The sequence below is a fragment of the Chrysemys picta genome, chromosome 17 (assembly GCF_011386835.1).
Source record: "Chrysemys picta bellii isolate R12L10 chromosome 17, ASM1138683v2, whole genome shotgun sequence".
Classification (NCBI taxonomy): Eukaryota; Metazoa; Chordata; order Testudines; family Emydidae; genus Chrysemys; species Chrysemys picta.
In genome coordinates this window covers 25,324,873-25,344,980 of record NC_088807.1, presented here as the reverse complement: position 1 = coordinate 25,344,980, position 20,108 = coordinate 25,324,873, and the positions used below count along the sequence as shown (strand labels likewise).

Genomic DNA, 20,108 nt, shown 5'->3' with positions numbered 1-20,108 from the left:
AGTGGCCGCGTGGGCTGGAGAGGCGACACCCAGGCGAACTGCTCCCCTCCCTGCCCCCAGGCGCAGACGCGGGTGAAGCTGAACTACTTAGACCAGATTGCGAAGTTCTGGAGATCCAGGGCTCCTCGCTCAAGATCCCCAACGTGGAGCGGCGCATCCTCGACCTCTACAGCCTGAGCAAGGTAGGACGGGCGCTGGGGGGGTCCCATGGGCTGGGGGCACTGGCAGCACTGTGGGTCAGGGGAAGGGTGCCGGCAGTGCCGGGGGAGGTGCGGGTTGGGGGCCAGAGGTGCCAGCAGCCACAGGGCTGGGGTCTGCATGTCGGCTTGGATGCTGGCAGAGCTGCAGGTCAGAGGCTGGGTCACAGTCGGGGGAGGGGGCTGGCAGCACCATGGGGATCTGTGGGTCGGGAAAGGGGCTGGCTGCACCGGGGGGGATCCGTGGGTCGGGGGAGGGAGCCGGCAGCACATGGGGATCTGTGGGTCGGGAAGGGGGCCGGCTGCACCGGGGGGGATCCGTGGGTCGGGGGAGGGAGCAGGCCGCACCGGGGGGATTCGGGGGAGGGGGCCGGCAGCACCCTGGGGATCTGTGGGTCGGGAAAGGGGGCCGCTGCACCGGGGGGGATCCGTGGGTCGGGGGAGGGAGCAGGCTGCACCGGGGGGATTCGGGGGAGGGGGCCGGCAGCACCATGGGGATCTGTGGGTCGGGAAAGGGGGCCGGCTGCACCGGGGGGATCCGTGGGTCGGGGGAGGGAGCAGGCCGCACCGGGGGGATTCGGGGAGGGGGCCGGCAGCACCGGGGGATCTGTGCGTCGGGGAGGGGGCCGGCGGCTCAGAGATCTCTCCCCCCAGGTGGTGCTGGAGGAGGGGGGCTACGAGGCCATCTGCAGGGACCGGCGGTGGGCTCGTGTGGCCCAGCGTCTCGCCTACCCCTCTGGCAAGAACATCGGCTCCCTGCTGCGCTCCCACTACGAACGCATCATCTACCCCTACGAGATGTACCAGTCGGGGGCCAACCTGGTGGTGAGGGGGGCTGGGGCTGACCTATTGGCGGGGGTGGGCAGGGCGCCTGGTTTCTCTCTTCTGGGAGGGGAGTAGGGTCTAGTGGTTAGCGAGGTGGAGGGAGGGTGGCTGGGAGCCAGGATGCCTGGGTTCTCTCCCAGGTCGGGGAGGGGAGTGGGGGCTAGTGGTTAGCGAGGGTGGGGGAGGGTGGGCGGCTGGGAGCCAGGATGCCTGGGTTCTCTCCCAGCTCTAGGAGGGGATCTGTGCCAGGCTCTGTGGTGCCAGGCCCCAGGAAAATCGCCCTGGCCGTGCCAGCATCTGGTGCCACCATCCCCCCTATGGCTGGGGACCGATGGGGTGCTAACCCCCCGTCTCTCCAGCAGTGTGATGCCCGACCCTTCGACAGCGAGGAGAAGGACAAGGAGTACAAGCCCCACAGCATCCCCCTGCGCCAGTCCGTGCAACCCTCCAAGTTCAACAGCTATGGGCGCCGGGCCAAGCGGCTGCAGCAGGAGGTGAGTGGCCCCCCCTCTGCCGGCCCCCCGGCCCCCGCAGGTCTGGGGCAGGAGCCAGGACGCCTGGGTTCTCTGGCAGGCAGTGGGGTCCAGTTGTTAGAGCGGGGTGGGGGGCTAGGACTCCTGGGTTCTCCTGGTACCTGTAAACTTGCAGATGGTGTTATGACCCACTCGCCTCCACTCCTCTCCTAGAGCCAGGGGAGAACCCAGGCGTCCTGGCTCCCAGGTTGCCCCTCCCCCCTCTAACCAGTAGGCCCCACTCCCCCCCAGAGAACCCAAGATTCCTGGCTCCCTGCTCCGCTTCTCTTTGTACCTGTTTGCCAGCAGCTGGGGGGGGTTTGTCCATCCTGGCTGCAAATCCAGGGCGACCCCTCAGTGCCCCCCCCAGCACATCGCTGAGGCCAGCGCCCCCACCCCCATTTTCGTGCCCTTTTGCAGGAGTCCAAGGCCTGCCCCGAACCTGCCAGCCCCTCGCCTCTGGTAGCTGAGCAAGCGCCCGCGGCCTGGGGACCGCCGTTCCTGGCATCTGTCCAGACGCCCTGCCTCACTCTCTCTGTGCTCCCCCCAGCCTGAGTGGGACCGCACCTCCCAGCAGGCCCTGCTCCAAACCAGTGCATTGTGGGATAGCTCATGCCCCCCCCCGCCCCCACTGACTCTGCCCCGCCCCCGCAGCCGGAGCCCACGGAGGAGGACATCGAGAAGAACCCGGAGCTGAAGAAGCTGCAGATTTACGGGGCCGGCCCAAGATGCTGGGCCTGGGGCTGGTGGCCAAGGACAAGACCCCTGCGGAAGAAAGGTGAGGGGGGGGCCCGGCCTGGCGGTGAGGGGGGGGGGGCCCGGCCTGTGCTGACTCCTCTCCTTCCCCCCAGACAAGGAGGGCCCCGAGTGCCCCCCCACGGTGGTGGTGAAGGAGGAGCCCCCCGGGGTGGATCCCCGGCCGGAGCCGGCGTCGCCCCGCCCCTTCCTGGAGGTGAAGGAGGAGCTGCGGCACAGCCCGGAGCCCTGCACCAAGATGACCATGCGCCTGCGCCGCAGCCACGGCAACACGCAGTTCGTAAGTGGGGGGGCGGGACCCCCCGAGCTGGCCAGGCCCCTGAGGCGGGACCCCCCCGAGGCAGCCAGGACCCTGGGCCGGGCCTCTGGGCTGGGACCCCGAGGTGATCGGGCCCTCCTGAGCCGAACGGGCCCCTGGGCTGGGACCCCTGACCTGACTGGGCTGCACCCCGACTCCTGAGCAGGCGGGGGCCCCCGAGCTGACCGGGCCCCCAAACCTCTGAGCTGGCTGCGTCTCTGCATCCGTGACCCTGAACGCGCCCCCTGAGCCAGCCCGTGCCTGCCCCGCGGCAGGTGGGAGCTGGTGCCCCCTGACGCCCCCCTGCCCTGCAGATCGACTCGTACGTGTGCCGGATCTGCGCCCGCGGGGACGAGGACGACAAGCTGCTGCTGTGTGACGGCTGTGACGACAACTACCACATCTTCTGTCTGCTGCCCCCCCTGCCCGAGATCCCCAAGGGAGTCTGGCGCTGCCCCAAATGCGTCATGGCGGTGAGCGGGGGGGCTGGGCTCCTGGGGCTGATCGGGGGGGTGGGGTGTGGGTGGGCGGAACCGGGTTGGCTGGGCCCCCGGGGCTGCTCCTTGGGCAGGGGGGACCTGGCTGGCTGGGCCCCTGGGGCTGAGGGGCTCAGGGGGACAGCCTGGCTTCCCCAGCTGCAGGCCCTTGGCCCCGTGAGTCTCCGTGGGGGTCCCTGCCCCCCGGCCCTGACACTCCCCTCCCCTCCCCCCGGCAGGAGTGCAAGCGCCCCCCAGAGGCGTTCGGCTTCGAGCAGGCCACGCGGGAGTACACGCTGCAGAGCTTTGGGGAGATGGCCGACGCCTTCAAGGCCGACTACTTCAACATGCCCGTCCACGTGAGTGCCCCCATGGGCGCCCGGACACCAGGGTTCTCTGCTGGCTCTGGGAGGGGAGTGGGGACTGGTGGTTAGAGCAGGGGGGGCTGGGAGCCCGGACGCCTGGGTTCTCTGCTGGTTCTGGGAGGGGAGTGGGGTCTAGTGGTTAGAGCGGGGGGGGGGGCTGGGAGCCAGGACTCCTGGGTTCTCTCCCAGCTCTGGGAGGGGGAGTGGGGTCTAGTGGTCAGAGCACGGGGGGAGGGCTGGGAGCCCGGATGCCTGGCTCCGGGCTGTGGCTCTGTGCCCGTGCCCACCCTTGCCCCCCCGGCAGATGGTGCCCACGGAGCTGGTGGAGAAGGAGTTCTGGCGTCTGGTGAACAGCATTGAGGAGGACGTGACGGTGGAGTACGGCGCCGACATCCACTCCAAGGAGTTCGGCAGCGGCTTCCCCATCAGCGACAGCAAGCGGAGGCTGTGCCCCGAGGAGGAGGTGGGGACCCCCAGCCAGCCCCTTAGCCGCCTTTCCCACCCTCAGAGCCCTGCAGGCCCTGCCCCATTCCCTGACCCCCTCAGCCAGATGCCGCCCCCTAGAGGGGCCTGTGCCCCATTCCCTGCCCCCCTGAACTGCCCTGGGGCCAGATGAGAGCCGATGCTCCCTAGAGGGGACAGACGCCATGCCCCCTTCCCCATCCCCTCAGCCAGCCAGCGCCCCCTAGAGGGGCCAGGCCCTGTGTCCCATTTCCCGCCCCCTGAGTCAGCCGGCGCCCCCTAGAGGGGCCAGATCCCCTAGTGGCAGTGGGAGTTCTGACTCCCCCTCTCCCGGCAGGAGTACGCGGCCAGTGGCTGGAACCCTGAACGTGATGCCGGTCCTGCAGCAGTCGGTTCTGTGCCACATCAACGCCGACATCTCAGGCATGAAGGTGCCCTGGCTCTACGTGGGCATGGTCTTCTCCGCCTTCTGCTGGCACATCGAGGACCACTGGAGCTACTCCATCAACTACCTCCACTGGTGGGGGCCCTTGGCTGGGGCGGGGGGGCGGAGAATGGGGGGAGCGGAATTGGGGGTAACTTGCGGGTTGGCGGCTCCCCCCTGACCCCGAGGCACTGTCCCCAGGGGCGAGCCCAAGATGTGGTATGGAGTGGGATGTGGGGTTGGCGGCTGCCCCCCTAACTCCGTGCTCTCCCGGGGGGGGGATGTGGGGTTTGCGGCTCCCCCCTGACCCCGCGCTCTCCCCAGGGGCGAGCCCAAGACGTGGTACGGGGTGCCGTCGTTCGCGGCCGAGCACCTGGAGGATGTGATGAAGAAGCTCACCCCGGAGCTGTTCGAGAGCCAGCCGGACCTGCTGCACCAGCTCGTCACCCTCATGAACCCCAACACCCTCATGGCCCACGGTGTGCCAGTGAGTGCCCCGCCCCCTGCGCTGCCCCGGCCCCGCCCCCCATGTTGCACCAGCTCGTCACCCTCATGGGCCATGGCGTGCTGGTGACTGCCCCAGCCACGCCCCCTCTGCCACACCGGGCACGCCCCTGCGCTGGCCTGGCCACGCCCCCACGCTGCACCAGCTCATCACCCTCATGAACCCCAACACCCTCATGCCCCATGGCATGCCGGTGAATGCCCCGCCTCCTGCGCTACCCCGGCCCCGCCCCTTTTGCCACCCACTTGCTGCCCTGGCCACTTCCGCTTCCCTCCTGCGGCCAGGCCCCCACTGCCTGCCTGCGCCTTGGCACCCCCCACTGTGAACCGGGCCCCCGCTGTGTTCCTGCTTTGGCCATGCCCAGCCTCGCCCCTCAGCGCCGGCTCCCAACCCGCCCTTCCCACTCACTGCCCCCTCCCGGCCCCACAGGTCGTCCGGACCAATCAGTGTGCGGGAGAGTTTGTCATCACCTTCCCCCGGGCCTATCACAGCGGCTTCAACCAGGGCTACAACTTCGCTGAAGCTGTGAACTTCTGCACTGCTGACTGGGTGAGTGCGCCCGGACGCCTGGGTTCTCTCCCAGCTCTGGGAGGGGAGTGGGGTCTAGTGGTTAGAGCGGGGGGGGGGGGGGGGTTGGGAGCCTGGACGCCTGGGTTCCGATGATGACGAGCCCAGACTCCTGGGTCCCTCCCTACTTCTGCAGCTGCCAGCCGGGCGCCAGTGCATCGAGCATTACCGCCGCCTGCGCCGCTACTGCGTCTTCTCGCACGAGGAGCTGATCTGCAAGATGGCCGCCTGCCCGAGAAGCTCGACCTCAACCTGGCGGCCGCCGTGCACAAGGAGATGTTCATCCTGGTGCAGGAGGAGCGCAAGCTGCGCAAGGCCCTGCTGGACAAGGTGGGGGGCGTGGGGGCAGGGCTGGGGGGCGTGGGGGCAGGGCTGGGGGGGTGCAGGATCCGTGCTTATCCCTCTCCCCGCCCAGGGGTGACGGAGGCAGAGCGCGAGGCTTTCGAGCTGCTCCCCGACGATGAGCGCCAGTGCGACAAGTGCAAGACGACGTGTTTCCTCTCGGCGTTGGCCTGTTACGACTGCCCCGCCCGCCTGGTCTGCCTCTACCACATCCACGACCTCTGCAAGTGCCCCAGCAGCCGCCAGTACCTCAGGTGGGCCACGGGGGACCCAGGAGTCCGGGATCCCAGTCCCCGGCCGGCCACGGGACCCAGGAGTCCGGGATCCCAGCCCCCAGATGGCCACGGGACCCGGGAATCCGGGATCCCAGCCCCGGGCCCTCCTCTGGCCGGTCATGAGACCTAGGCCCTCCCCCAGCTGCCACGGGACCCAGGAGTCCGGGATCCCAGCCCCGGACCTTCCTCGGGCCGGTCATGAGACCTAGGCCCTCCCCCAGCTGCCACGGGACCCAGGAGTCCAGGATCCCAGACCCAGGTCCTCCTCCAGCCGGCCACGGGACTGAGGAGTCTGGGATCCTAGCCCCAACCCTTGCTGCAGTTGGCCATGGGACCCAGGAGTCCGGGATCCCAGCCCCAGGACCTCCCCCAGGTGCCATGGGACCCAGGAGTCCGGGCCCAAGTGGTACTTGGGGCTCCCCGCACGGCCCGGCTGACCCTGTGCCCGCAGGTACCGCTACACGCTGGACGAGCTCCCGGCCATGCTGCACAAGCTGAAGGTTCGGGCCGAGTCCTTCGACACCTGGGCCAACAAGGTCCGAATCGCCCTGGAGGTGGAGGATGGGCGCAAGAGGAGTAAGCGCCTGTCGGACGCCTGGGTTCCCTGTGGGGGGAAAGAGTGGGGTCTGAACCCACCCACGGGCCCCTTTTCCCCCCCCACCTGAGTGCCGGCTTGTGCCCCACTCCCAGCCCTTCCCCACCTCCCCGAGCTGGGGAGAGAACCCAGGAGTCCTGGCTGCCAGCCCCCCCGCTGTAACCACCAGCCCCACTCCCCTCCCCAAGCTGGGACGAGAACCCAGGAGTCCTGGCTACCAGCCCCCCCCTGCTCTAACCACCAGCCCCCACTCCCCCCCAGGCTGGGAGAGAACCCAGGAGTCCTGGCTCCCAGCCGCCCCAACTCTAACCACTAGCCCCCACTCCCCTCCCTGAGCTGGGAGAGAACCCAGGAGTCCTGGCTCCCAGCCGCCCCAACTCTAACCACTAGCCCCCACTCCCCTCCCTGAGCTGGGAGAGAACCCAGGAGTCCTGGCTGCCATCCTCCCTGCTCTAACCACCAGCCCCCACTCCCCTCCCTGAGCTGGGGAGAGCCCAGGAGTCCTGGCTCCCAGCCCCCCCTGCTCTAACCACCAGCCCCCACTCCCCTCCCAGAGCCGGGGAGAGAACCCAGGAGTCCTGGCTCCCAGCCCCCCTGCTCTAACCACCAGCCCCCACTCCCCTCCCAGAGCCGGGGAGAACCCAGGAGTCCTGGCTCCCAGCCCCCCTGCTCTAACCACCAGCCCCCACTCCCCTCTCAGAGCCGGGGAGAACCCAGGAGTCCTGGCTCCCAGCCCCCCTGCTCTAACCACCAGCCCCCACTCCCCTCCCAGAGCCGGGAGAGAACCCAGGAGTCCTGGCTCCCAGCCCCCCTGCTCTAACCACCAGCCCCCACTCCCCTCCCTGAGCCGGGGAGAACCCAGGAGTCCTGCCTCCCAGCCCCCCCTGCTCTAACCACCAGCCCCCACTCCCCTCCCTGAGCCGGGGAGAGAACCCAGGAGTCCTGGCTCCCAGCCCCCACTCCCCTCCCTGAGCTGGGGAGAGCCCAGGAGTCCTGGCTCCCAGCCCCCACTCCCCTCCCTGAGCTGGGGAGAGCCCAGGAGTCCTGGCTCCCAGCCCCCACTCCCCTCCCTGAGCTGGGGAGAGCCCAGGAGTCCTGGCTCCCAGCCCCCACTCCCCTCCCTGAGCTGGGGAGAACCCAGGAGTCCTGGCTCCCAGCCCCTCCTGCTCTAACCACCAGCCCCCACTCCCCTCCCAGAGCCAGGGAGAGAACCCAGGAGTCCTGGCTCCCAGCCCCCCCCCCTCACCACCAGCCCCCACTCCCCTCCCAGAGCCGGGGAGAGAACCCAGGAGTCCTGGTTCCCAGCCCCCCCTGCTCTAACCACCAGCCCCCACTCCCCTCCCTGAGCTGGGGAGAGCCCAGGAGTCCTGGCTCCCAGCCCCCCTGCTCTAACCACCAGCCCCCACTCCCCTCCCTGAGCCGGGGAGAGCCCAGGAGTCCTGGCTCCCAGCCCCCACTCCCCTCCCTGAGCTGGGGAGAGCCCAGGAGTCCTGGCTCCCAGCCCCCACTCCCCTCCCTGAGCTGGGGAGAGCCCAGGAGTCCTGGCTCCCAGCCCCCACTCCCCTCCCTGAGCTGGGGAGAACCCAGGAGTCCTGGCTCCCAGCCCCTCCTGCTCTAACCACCAGCCCCCACTCCCCTCCCAGAGCCAGGGAGAGAACCCAGGAGTCCTGGCTCCCAGCCCCCCCCCCTCACCACCAGCCCCCACTCCCCTCCCAGAGCTGGGGAGAGCCCAGGAGTCCTGGCTCCCAGCCCCCCTGCTCTAACCACCAGCCCCCACTCCCCTCCCTGAGCTGGGGAGAGCCCAGGAGTCCTGGCTCCCAGCCCCCCTGCTCTAACCACCAGCCCCCACTCCCCTCCCTGAGCTGGGGAGAGCCCAGGAGTCCTGGCTCCCAGCCCCCACTCCCCTCCCTGAGCTGGGGAGAGCCCAGGAGTCCTGGCTCCCAGCTGCCGGCAGGGAGGGAGCCTGAGCCGTGTCTCGTTGCAGCGCTGGAGGAGCTGCGGGCGCTGGAGTCGGAGGCCCGCGAGCGCAAGTTCCCCGACAACGAGCTGCTGCATCGGCTGAAGAGCTGCCTGGCGGAGGCCGAGCACTGCGTCTCCGACGCCCTGGGGCTCATCAGCGGCCTGGAGACCGGGTGAGTGGGGGCTGGGCGGGGAGCTGGGCCGGCGGGCTTCCTGACCCCTCCCGTTCCTGGACCCCCCGGTGGCGGGCGGTTCCCCAGGCTAACCCGGCGCCCCTCTTGCCCAGGGTGCCCGCCGTGCTGCTGTCGCTGGAGGAGCTGCGCGCCTTCCTGGAGCGCATGAGCAGCGTGCCCTGTGTCATGCACCAGCTGGCCGACGTGCAGGTGAGCGGGCACCGTGCCAGGCGGGCATGGGCCGCGGGGGGCAGGGCCTGGCTGGGGAGCTGGGTTGGGGGTACCTGGGGCCAGCCCCGCCCTGACTCCCTCCCCCCTGCCCCCACAGGTGGTGCTGGAGCGGGCAGGGTGGGGAGATGGGGCTGGGGGGGGGGGGTTACGCAAGGGCGGGGCTGGGGGGGGTGCCCAGCCCCACCCTGACTCTCTTCCCCTCCCCCCGCAGGCGGTGCTGGAGCGGGCGCTGGCGTTCCAGGAGGAGGCGCAGGAGGCCCTGCGGGGGCTGCCCGCCAGCGCGGCCCAGCTGCAGGGGCTGGTGGCGCGGGGGGCGCGCTTGGGCGTGGCCGTGCCCGAGACGCGCCAGCTGGAGCGCCAGGTGCAGCAGGCGGCCTGGCTGGAGGAGGTGAAGCGGGCGCTGCGCTCGCCCCGCGAGCGGGTGCCCCTGGCCCTGGTGCGGGGCCTGGCCCAGGCCGGCGCCACCGTGGCCCCCAGCCCGGCTGTGGAGAAGGCCCGAGCCGAGCTGCAGGAGCTGCTGACCATCGCCCAGCGCTGGGAGGAGAAGGCCCATCTCTGCCTTGAGGCCAGGTGAGGGGCCCGGACGCCTGGGTTCTCTCCCCGGCTCTGGGAAGGGAGTGGGGCTGGGAGCCCGGATGCCTGGGTTCTCTCCCTGGCTCTGGTGGGGGGGAGGGGGGGCTGGTGATTAGAGCAGGGCGGGGCTGGGAGCCCGGATGCCTGGGTTCTCTCCCTGGCTCTGGGGGGGAGGGGGGCTGGTGATTAGAGCAGGGCGGGGCTGGGAGCCCGGATGCCTGGGTTCTCTCCCTGGCTCTGGGGGGGGAGGGGGGCTGGTGATCGGAGCCGGGGGACCTGAGCCGTCGTTCCCCCCCCTCCCCCAGGCAGAAGCACCCCCCGGCCACGCTGGAAGCCATCATCAAGGAGGCGGAGAACGTCCCCGTGCACCTGCCCAACATCCTGGCCCTGAAGGAGGCGCTGGCCAAAGCCCGGGCCTGGATCGCCGACGTGGAGGAGATCCAGGTGAGCCATGGGGGTGTGGGAGGGGGTTTCTGGGGGATCTTGGGAGACCAGGTGCTTGGGGCTGTGGGGGTGGGGCTCGCGGGGGATGGCAGGGTGAAGCTGGGGCCTGTGGGGGGAGGCGCTGACCTTTTTTCCCCCCCCCCCTCCCCAGAACGGGGATCACTACCCCTGCCTGGACGACCTGGAGGGGCTGGTGGCCGTGGGCCGGGACCTGCCGGTGCGGCTGGAGGAGCTGCGCCAGCTGGAGGTGCAGGTGGGCACGGCGCACTCCTGGCGTGAGAAGGCCTCCAAGACCTTCCTCAAGAAGAACTCCTGCTACACCCTGCTGGAGGTGCGTGGGGGGTCTGCGGCTCCCGGGGCAGTGGGGCATTGGGTGGGGAGGCTCTGGGTCCCATGGGGCAGTGTGGGGCTGTGAGGGGGGCTGTAGGTCTCAAGGGGCAGTCTGGAGCTCTGGGTGGGGCTGTGGGTCCCATGGGGCAGCGGGCAGGGGGTCTGCGGCTCCCGGGGCAGTGGGGCATTGGGTGGGGAGGCTCTGGGTCCCATGGGGCAGTCTGGGGCTGTAGGTCCTGGGGCGCAGTGGGGGGCTGTAGGTCTCAAGGGGCAGTCTGGAGCTCTGGGTGGGGCTGTATGTCCCATGGGGCAGCGGGCAGGGGGGCTGTGGGTCCCAGGGGGCAGCGGGCAGGGGGGCTGTAGGTCCCATGGGGCAGAGGGCAGTGTTGGGGCTGTGAGCCCCATGTGGTGGCTGTGAGGAGGGTCGTAGGTCCTTGGGAGGGGCAATGGGCAGGGGGGGCTGTGGGCCCTATGGGGAGGGGGGGCACGGAAGGCAGAGCCCATCCCCCCTGCCCCCCAGGTACTGTGCCCCTGCGCGGATGCCGGCGCGGCCAGCCCCAAGCGCACCAAGTGGCGGCGGGAGCCGGAGCTCGGCCTCTACAAGTCGGACACCGAGAGCCTGGGGCTATCGGCTCAGGACCTGCGGGACCCTGGCTCTGTGGTGAGTGGGCAGCTGTGGGGCCTGGCCCCTCCGGGGGGCAGGGAATGGGGCACGGGGCCTGTCCCCTCTAGGGGCACCAGGAGAGACATTGGGGTGAGCTGGCAGGGGAGTGGGAGGGGGCGGGGGGGAAAGGAGGGGAGGTTGGGGGGTTGGTGGGGAGCTGGGGGGGCATGGGAAAGGTTGGGGGGCAGGGAAGGAAAGGTGAGACAGGCTGGCAGAGGGGCTGGCCCCTCTGGCATAGGGGGGCGGCAGCGGTCAGGGAAGAAAAGGGGAGGCTGACCCTGCTGGCATGGGGGGCCGGCAGCGGGCAGGGAAGGAAAGTGGAGGCTGGCAGGAGGGCTGGCCCTGCTGCCATGGGGGGGCTGGCAGCGGGCAGGCTGCTCCCCCGCCCACACTGAGCGCCCCCCTGGTCCCGGCAGATTGTGGCGTTCAAGGAGGGCGAGCAGAAGGAGAAGGAGGGCATCCTGCGGCTGCGCCGTGCCAACGCGCTGAAGCCCGGCCCGCCGGCGCCTGGCCCCCCCTCCTGCGTGTGCGGCCAGCCGCCCGGGCCCGGCATGCTGCGCTGCGAGCTCTGCCGCGACTGGTTCCACGCTCCCTGCGTGGCCTGGCCCCGCCTGGGCGCCCAGAAGCCCTCGCCCGCCTGGTGGGAGTGGGATGCCAAGTTCCTGTGCCCACTGTGCCAGCGCTCCCGCCGCCCGCGCCTCGAGACCATCCTGGCCCTGCTGGTGGCCTTGCAGAAGCTGCCCGTGCGGCTGCCCGAGGGCGAGGCCCTGCAGTGCCTGACGGAGCGCGCCATCACCTGGCAGGACCGCGCCCGCCAGCTGCTGGCCTCGCCCGAGCTGGCCGGGCCCCTGGAGCGCCTGGCGGCCTTGCGCCAGCGGCTGCACGGGGACGCCGGCGCCCTGCGGGAGACCAGCCGGAACGAGCAGCCCAAGGTGAGGGGGGCGCTCGCCCCAGGCAGTTGGTGCCCGGCACTGGGTGGAGGTGGGTCCCCATTAGAATCGGCCTTTGCTCCACCCCAGAGTTGGCCGATCTCAGCGAGGGATCCCCAGGCACCAGACCCCCTAGATTTGGGTCCCTGGGGTGGGGGTGGGGGGGCATGTGCCTGTCTCACCGCTCTGCCCCTTCTCCCCCCCCCCCCTGCAGCTCTCCCTTGAGAACGGGGACACCACGCCACCGGAGAAGATGTGCCCCTTCACCTCTGGTAACGTGCCCCACGTTTTCTCTGCGCCGGGGGGGGGCAGGGGCTGGCACCGAATGTGCCGGACAGAGGGAACGATTTAGTGTGGGGGGGTAGCAGCTGGCACTGAAGGAGCAGTGGGGGGGCAGGGGCTGGCACCAAGGGTGCTGTGGAAGGTGGGGGGCGGGGGCTGGCACCGAGGGTGCGGTTTGGGGCACAGAGGGGGACAAAGGAAGGGATTTACTGAGGGGGGGCGGGGGCTGGCACCGAGGGTGCGGTGTGGGACAGGGCAGAGGGAGGGATGGGGCGTTGGCTGGCACCGAGGCTGCAGTGGGGATTGCAGGCTGGGCCCATCCCCCCTCACCGCCCCGTTCCCCCCCCAGACCTGGAGGCGCTGGGCACGGCGCTGGCGCGGCTGCAGGGCCCAGTGCTGGAGCTGCCTGAGGGGCCGCGGCGGGCGCTGGAGGAGCTGCTCCTGGAGGGCGACCTGCTGGAGGTGACGCTGGACGAGGGGCAGAGCCTCTGGAGGCTGCTGCAGGCCGCGCGGGCGCCCCCCGTCGACACCTTCCGCCACCTGCTGGAGGTGAGGGCAGGGGGTGGCAGAGCTGGGGGGCGGGGAGCTGTGGGTCGGGTCACCAGTGAGGGTCACCGGCAGGGCTGGGCGGGGCTGTGGGTCGGGCGTGAGGGGCACCGGCAGGGCTGGGCGGGGCTTTGGGTCGGGCACCGGCAGGGCTGGGGGACGGGGGGTGTGGGTAGAGAGTTAGGGGAACTGACAGGGCTGGGCGGGGCAGTGGGTCAGGCACCGGCAGGGCTGGGGGACGGGGGGTGTGGGTAGAGAGTTAGGGGAACTGACAGGGCTGGGCGGGGCAGTGGGTCAGGCACCGGCAGGGCTGGGTGGAGGGGGCTGAGGGTCGGGACTGAGGGGCACCGGCAGGGCTGGGTGGAGGGGGGCTGAGGGTCGGGACTGAGGGGCTCTGGCAGGGCTGGGGGGAGGGGGGCTGAGGGTCGGGACTGAGGGGCTCTGGCAGGGCTGGGGGGAGGGGGACTGAGGGGCTCTGGCAGGGCTGGGGGGAGGGGGGCTGAGGGTCGGGACTGAGGGGCTCTGGCAGGGCTGGGGGGAGTTGTGGGGCTGAGGGGCTCTGGCAGGGCGGGGGGGAGGGGAGCTGTGGGTAGAGAGTTTGGGGAACTGACAGGGCTGGGCGGGGCAGTGGGTCAGGCACCGGCAGGGCTGGGTGGAGGGGGCTGAGGGTCGGGACTGAGGGGCTCGGGCAGGGCTGGGGGGAGGGGGACTGAGGGGCTCTGGCAGGGCTGGGGGGAGGGGGGCTGAGGGGGGCTGAGGGTCGGGACTGAGGGGCTCTGGCAGGGCTGGGGGGAGTTGTGGGGCTGAGGGGCTCTGGCAGGGCGGGGGGGAGGGGGGCTGTGGGTAGAGAGTTTGGGGAACTGACAGGGCTGGGCGGGGCAGTGGGTCAGGCACCGGCAGGGCTGGGTGGAGGGGGCTGAGGGTCGGGACTGAGGGGCTCGGGCAGGGCTGGGGGGAGTTGCGGGGCTGCAGGGGGGGCCCCATCCTGCTGACATGTCCTGTCGCCCCCAGCTGGAGCAGGCGGAGCGGCGCGGGGCCCGGGCGCGGGGCCGGGATGCTGAGCGGCGCCGGAAGCGCCGGGCCGAGCGGGGGGAGCTGCCCCCCCTACCGAAGGAGGAGTTAGAGCCAAAGAGGAGCCGGGAGAGCGAGCCCCCCGATGTGGCCCCCCCTGGGGCCGGCACCGACTACAGCCAGAACGGCGTTGGGGTGAGATTTGGGGTGCTATGGGGGCCCCTAGGGCTGGGGGAGGGCGTGGGAGGGGGTTCTGGTTGCCATGGGGGGCCCTGGAGCTGGGCGGAGGAGGCTGGGGGCCCCGTCTGACTGCCTGGGTTGAAATCCGCTGACCATATGGGGGGGGGCTCCGTGGGGTCCCCCCACCCTCGCTAACCCCCCTCCCCTGTTGTCCCCACAGCAGTTGTGACGCCGGCCCCCTCCTCCGGACCGGACGGCTGACGTGATGGCGCCCTGACTGGTGGGGGGGGGGGGGGCAGGGGGTGGAGCTGACCCCCCCCAGGACGCTCCCTGCCGGGGACCCCGGCCCGGACTCTGCCCAGTGATGTAATTATTTTACGTTATCCTTCCTTTTGTATCATGGATACCTCGGTGCAGAGACTGGGAGTGGGGGGGCCAGGGGGCGCCGCCCCCCCAGAACTGTGCCCCTCCGGATTCACCATGGACGTCTCGGGGACCCCTGAGATACCAGCACAGCCAGATCGGCCGGACCAGCGCCCCCCACTGGTTGGACTGACTCTGGGGGGACAGATTCCTCCCCCCCACACACACACACACACACTGCAGCCCTGCCCCCCCCTCCCCGGAGCTGCACAGCTGCCTCTCCAGCCCTGGATGGGTTTTTTATAGGAATTGGGGGAACCACTTTGGGGTTTTTCGGGGGGTGGTGAGGGGGGCGGCAGGGCTGGGGGGGGGTGGAACCTGGTCTGTTTCCAGCCCGCCCCATGACACCCCTTAGGGGCCCCAGCCCTGACACTAAACCTCTCTCTGTCTCTTTTTAGTGTTCCTATCACTGTCTATGGGGGGGGCGGGTGGGGGGGCGTTATTGTATTATGATTTTTTTATTATTATTAAACTTTGGAGGCTAATGGAGCTGTTTCCGGGGGTCCCGGGGGGGGGCCCAGAGCTGGCTGCATCTCGGCGCCTCATCCCTGTGCTGTGTTATATTGGGCTGTTCCCCAGCTGCTCCACCCCAGAGCTGGCTGCATCTCAGCCACCTCCCGATTCTGGGAATCTCAATTGTTTACTTGGCCCCCGTTTCCCCTGGGCTTGGCTAGGCTTAGCACCCCCCCCTCCATCACCCTGGTCTGATTGGCCCCCAGTGCTCTGGCCTGTGGTGGGCGCGGGGGAGAACAGGGTGGGGTTGAGCCTGGAACTGCAGGGACAGAGGTGGAAACTGGGACAACAGTAATTCGGGGGTGGGGGCTCCTTGGCGTGTTGGCAAGTGGGGGGCACTGGCCAAGCTATGGCTGCTCCCAGGACAGCAGGGTGCTGCGGGTCAGGAATGGGGCACCACCAGGGCTCCCATGGGTTTCCTCCCCATATATGTGTCGTCAAACTCACGTCATCTCTTGGGGCCCATTTCACCAGCCGCAATGCCCACGGCCGGTGGCATCGCTCCACTCGCACCTTCCAGTCCATGGGTCTTGGGGGAGCACCAGGGCGGGTGTCCAGCGCCGGCTCCGCCTGCAGCCTGGCTTGGCGATGCCATCTGCATAATGCCAGCCCCCGTTCTCCCCCTCCTTGGGCTCATAACTGAATTCTAAAACCTCCGGGGGGGGATCATGATGCAAGGAGTTCCACTGGTGAACTTCAAAACTCGTGCTTCCTTGGGTCTGTGACATTCTCAGCGCACACAGGACCTCGGAGACCTGCCCCGAAATAATCCCTAGAGCCGAGTTTTCAGAAATCCAGCCCAGCTGGTGCTCGAAACGGCCAGTGATGGAGAATCCGCCATGCCCCTTGGTCAGTTGTTCCCCTGCTTAATTCCCCTCAGCGTGAAACCTTATTTCCAGGTTGAATTTGGCTCGTTTCAGCTGCCCGCCGTTGGCTTGGGTTAGTTATTAACTATTGGGTCCCCACTGGGATCACGTCGCCGCCTCTGCGCTCAGCTGGAGCTCCGGGTGTCTCTCGCTCTCGGGCAGGTTTTCTAACCCGCGTGGCTCTTCTCCATCCCCTCCCCGATGTCTCACCATCCAGCCCGTCCCGAGCGACCTGCCGTATTCCAGGAGGGGGCGAACCGCGGAGTTAAACAGTGAGAGTTTCTGTTTTACTGTCTCTCCCTCTTAATGGTTCCCAATGTGCCGGTAGCTTTTCTGGCAACCGCTGCACATTGGGCGGATGCTTTCAGAGAACTAGCCCCGGTGACCCACGTGCGTTCCTTTGCCCTTAGCAACATTGACTTTCTTCCGCCCAGAGCAGAGAGACCCCTTGTAACTCTAAGAGACTGGTGAGGTGCGATTTTCCCTTTACAAAAGCCGTGTTGACTCTTCCCAGCATCATGTGGCCGATGGTTCTGTTCTTCGCTGGAGTTTCAACCCATGTGTCTGGTACTGAAGTTAGGCTTCCCGGCCAGGGACTGCCGGGATCGCCTCTGGCGCCTCTCTTCAAAATCTGCATTGCACAAGTCTGCTAGTCTGGACTGGTCACACATCAGAGTGGGTAGATTCCTCGACCCGTGGGGTGAGAAGGGACCGCCAGGGGCACCTAGTCTGACCCCCGACCACGCCGCTGGATTTAAACCATCCAAGACAGATGGCTCTGGCCTCCGCTCGAAACCTTCCTCGAAAGAGCTTCCACGCCCTCCCGAGGCCTCGCTTCCATCGTCCTCCTGCTCTTCCTGGCCGGAAGTTTTCCCTGAGATTTAATCTGTCTGCTGTGCTGTAGTTCGAACCCACGGCCTCTCGTCCTGCCCTCTGGGGCCAGCGAGAACCACCTGTCTCCATCTTTTCTATGGCAGCCTTTCGAGTAGTCGAAGAGCGCTCGCGTGTCCCCCCTTAATCTCTTTTCCAAACTGAGCGTTCCCACTTCCTGCAGCCTTTGCTCACGTAGCTGGCGTCCCACCCCTTCGATCGGCTTTGTCGCTCGCCTCTGGTCCTACCCAGTGTCTCCACATCCTTTCTGTGCATTGGTGACCAAAACTGGACACCCTCCTCCAGCTGAGGCCTCGCCTGGGCCGAGCAGAGCCGTACTGTCACCTCCTGGGACCTGCAGCCACGCCTCTGTTCATGCAACCGAAAATTGTACGTGCTTTTTTTTCAACAGCATCGCGTTGCTGACTCCTGTTCAGGTTGTGATCCACCACAACTCCCAGCAACGCTGCTGCCCAGCCAGTTCTCCCCCGTTCTGTACTGGTGCACTTGCTTTTTCTTCCCAAAGCGTAGCCCCTCTTCACTGTATTTCATTTCTTCTCTCTAGCCCAGTTCTCAGTTTACCAAGATCCCGAGTGGTGCTGCAGTTTCATAGCTGAGTTCCTGCAGGACTCATGGGTGAATCCCACGTTTCTAGGGCCTTATTACGGTTTAATTTCTTCCCAAGCCGCCTCTCTAGACTCCTCAGATCTGTCCCCGGAACAGAATGGCTCAGGCGGGGGGCTCCCCTCTGATTAACGGCTGTGGGGTGTAGGTTTGGACTGAGACTTTCACGCTGTTTTGAAAGAGTTTCCGTGCAGCTTGCAGGCGTCTCACTCCTGTGTCGGATTCACACGTACCAAGTTCCCTTTCTGAGCTGACCCACTGTGGGATCGTGACATTGAATCACGGGACGGTCGCTCGGTGCCAGTGGCTCAGCTCGGCCCGGATCCTCTCTCACCGGACGCGCCACAGCCCCAGCCAAGCTGGAATCCCCTGTTGTTATTGGGGTTCCTGGAGCATTTCACCCTCCACAGCGTGTTCCTGCGGCGCTGCCCTTACTGCGCAAGGGGGCGGCCTAGCCCCAGAGCTTGGAGGGTTCAGTGTTTGATTCATTGAAGATTTTTTTACTCCTTTTCTCATAGGGTCAGTCCCCCACCGGCTCTGCCCTGCTTGGTCAGCCTGTCTCAGCGATTAGTGGCGCTCCAGGGAGCTTTGGGGGTCCCTGTTCCATCCATATCCTCACGCGCCCCCCCCCGCCTTAGGCGCTAGAGTCGTGGCAGTCGAGCACCGGGGAGGGGGACTCCTGCGACTGGGTCCCCTGTGGGGGGAGGTGGAGCCGGGATCCTCGGCCTGACCTGGGAGCAAGGAGACCCCCAATCCCCCCCAGGGCTCCCTGCTGCCACCTAGTGTCTTAGACCCAACCAGGCTTCCCTGCACATGCGCAGCTGGACCCGCCGCCCATTGGCCGGGTGTAAATGCCGGGGCGGCGGCTGCATCCCGAGCAGGGAGAAGGAGAGAGCAGCTGGGTGCAGGTGACAGCTGCAGGACCCAGGTGGCTGGGGGGGAAGCAGTGTTTGGAGTCCACTCAGGCTGTGTGGTGCCAGGGGGCCACAGACCCGCTGCAGGGGCTGCGGCAACCGCAGCCACACTGAGCCAGGGGCCCGGGCCGCTCCCCGGCGGCGGCTCCTGCCTGGCCTCGCCTGCCGTGGAATAGACGCAGCGGGCTGGAAACACGGCGCTGTACAAACAGCAGCGAGACGGCAACAGGAGAGGCCATTCATGAGCCCAAGTGACTGAGACACCGAGTGTCCCAACCTCTCAGCACCCCGCCTGTTAGGAGACCCCCACCACAGCGGTTTTCAGCAGTTGGGCGGGACCTGGCAGGGCCGAGCTCTCTCAGACGACTCGGTGGCAGGAGGTTTGGAAACGAGCTGCTCTAGCTCCCGCCCCAGGGCTCGGGCTGTAGCCAGACCCTGTCCTTGCAGGAGGAGACGCTGTCGGGAATTTAAGGAACCGCAGCAAGGACCGAAAACGGTCAATGCCGTTTTCACCAAAAAAGTTCCCAGCTACGGAAAGTCCCAACTTACAGTATTCCCTCAGCTCCTGGCAGGCAGGTGCACAACTGGTGGGAAGTCTCCTCAGAGTCGTTCTCAAGGGGTCTGTTCTATTCAGTATCTTTGTAAAGGTCGGGGTACCAGCCCAGCGCGTACCCCCAAAGTCTGCGGAGGACGGGATGAGAGGAGAATTCAAACTGGTCTTGACCAACCGGAGAAGTGGCCTGAAATCTACAGGCCACCTACTGCACGTCTGCCCCTCGCTACACTGTTCCAACAGCCAATCTCCTCTCTGGGCTAAGGGTCTACACCGAGACACGTGCAGGTGGTCGGATTGAAGTACGATGGCTTGCGGGCAGGTCACCAGGCGAGCAGCGAGGTCATGCTCGCGCGCCAAGGGATGGCTGGTGACAACCTGCGTGTCACCTGCCAGCTCAAGCAGTGATCACGGCATCATCCCGCTGGGCGGGCCTAGCCGGCAGCACGCGGTCCCAGCCCCACCCGCAACGATCCTAACCTGCCCTTCCCCATGATCAATAATAACGCAGAAAAGGACAGTGAGGACCCTCCTTCCGTTCCACTAGGATCCCTGGTGCACATCAAACACCAGCTACTCAAAGTTGGACATTTTTAGAGCGGCCGGCTCGTAGAACTCGCAGCCAAGAGTTTGAAAAGAGCTGGCCGGCCCAGCAATGGTGGTTTTCATTACGGGTGGGGCACAGGGGACGCTCCAGCGGGCTGGAAGAAAGAGAATGCGGGATATTCAGCCCGGGGAAGGTAAGAGAGCAGACACTACAGGACTCGGCAATATAATGAACGCCAAGCACCTGGGCTTAGAAAAAGTAGATCCTGTCAAATTAACTTCATTTCTTGTAATGAGCTCCCAGGTTTGGTCGCTAAAGGGACTCATGTAGATGTCACCGATGTTGACCGCCGGAAGGTGTTTGCCTTGGGTCTGCCTGACCCCTGTGGTAAAAAGTCAATGGATGATGGACACGGCCCCCGCCGCGGGAAATAACAGAGGATGGGTCGCTGCTACCGCCCGAGCTGCAGCGTTGGGGAACAGCGTGTTTGAACACGGCTCAGTGGGAACAAACCGCCGGCCGTGCTGACCTGCTGGGGGGGACTGGGGGCTTGTGGCGGAGCTGCCCGTGCGACCTGCGGCCGAAAGAGCCAATGCCCCCCTGGGGTGCCGAGAGGGGACGCTCGCGTAGGTGGATTCGGCCCTGGTGTGACCGCTGCGGCGATCCTGCAGCCACGGCTCTAGAAGGACGTTGATCAGTTGGGGAGGCTTCGGAGAAGTGCCATGAGAATGATTCAAGGATTAGAAAACGTGGCTTGGCGGGAGGGACGCCCGGCGCTCCGGCTATTGAGCTGAGCACAGAGCAGGTGAAGCGGTGACTTGAGCCCAGAACAAGTAGTGAACGAACGGGATCGTCCAAATTCAGCCTGGACGGACGG

At 67.6% G+C, this 20,108-nt stretch overlaps 1 protein-coding gene across 1 annotated transcript; it reads left to right on the top strand.

Moving 5' to 3' along the window:
• Positions 1-54: 54 nt before the first annotated feature.
• LOC135976236 (lysine-specific demethylase 5C-like) lies at positions 55-14,513 on the top strand (the record flags this gene model as incomplete). Its single annotated transcript, XM_065571000.1, is given in 28 exon segments — positions 55-109; positions 112-182; positions 852-1,022; positions 1,385-1,516; positions 2,189-2,312; positions 2,386-2,570; positions 2,903-3,061; positions 3,304-3,423; positions 3,734-3,892; positions 4,229-4,252; positions 4,254-4,411; positions 4,640-4,802; positions 5,250-5,369; positions 5,524-5,620; positions 5,623-5,724; positions 5,803-5,983; positions 6,456-6,580; positions 8,584-8,731; positions 8,845-8,941; positions 9,174-9,532; positions 9,841-9,979; positions 10,131-10,310; positions 10,830-10,970; positions 11,390-11,905; positions 12,117-12,174; positions 12,534-12,733; positions 13,742-13,936; positions 14,142-14,513. Coding segments are annotated over 28 exon segments (4,188 nt in total), but the record flags the coding sequence as incomplete, so codon positions are not given.
• Between the last annotated feature and the right edge of the window lie 5,595 nt (positions 14,514-20,108).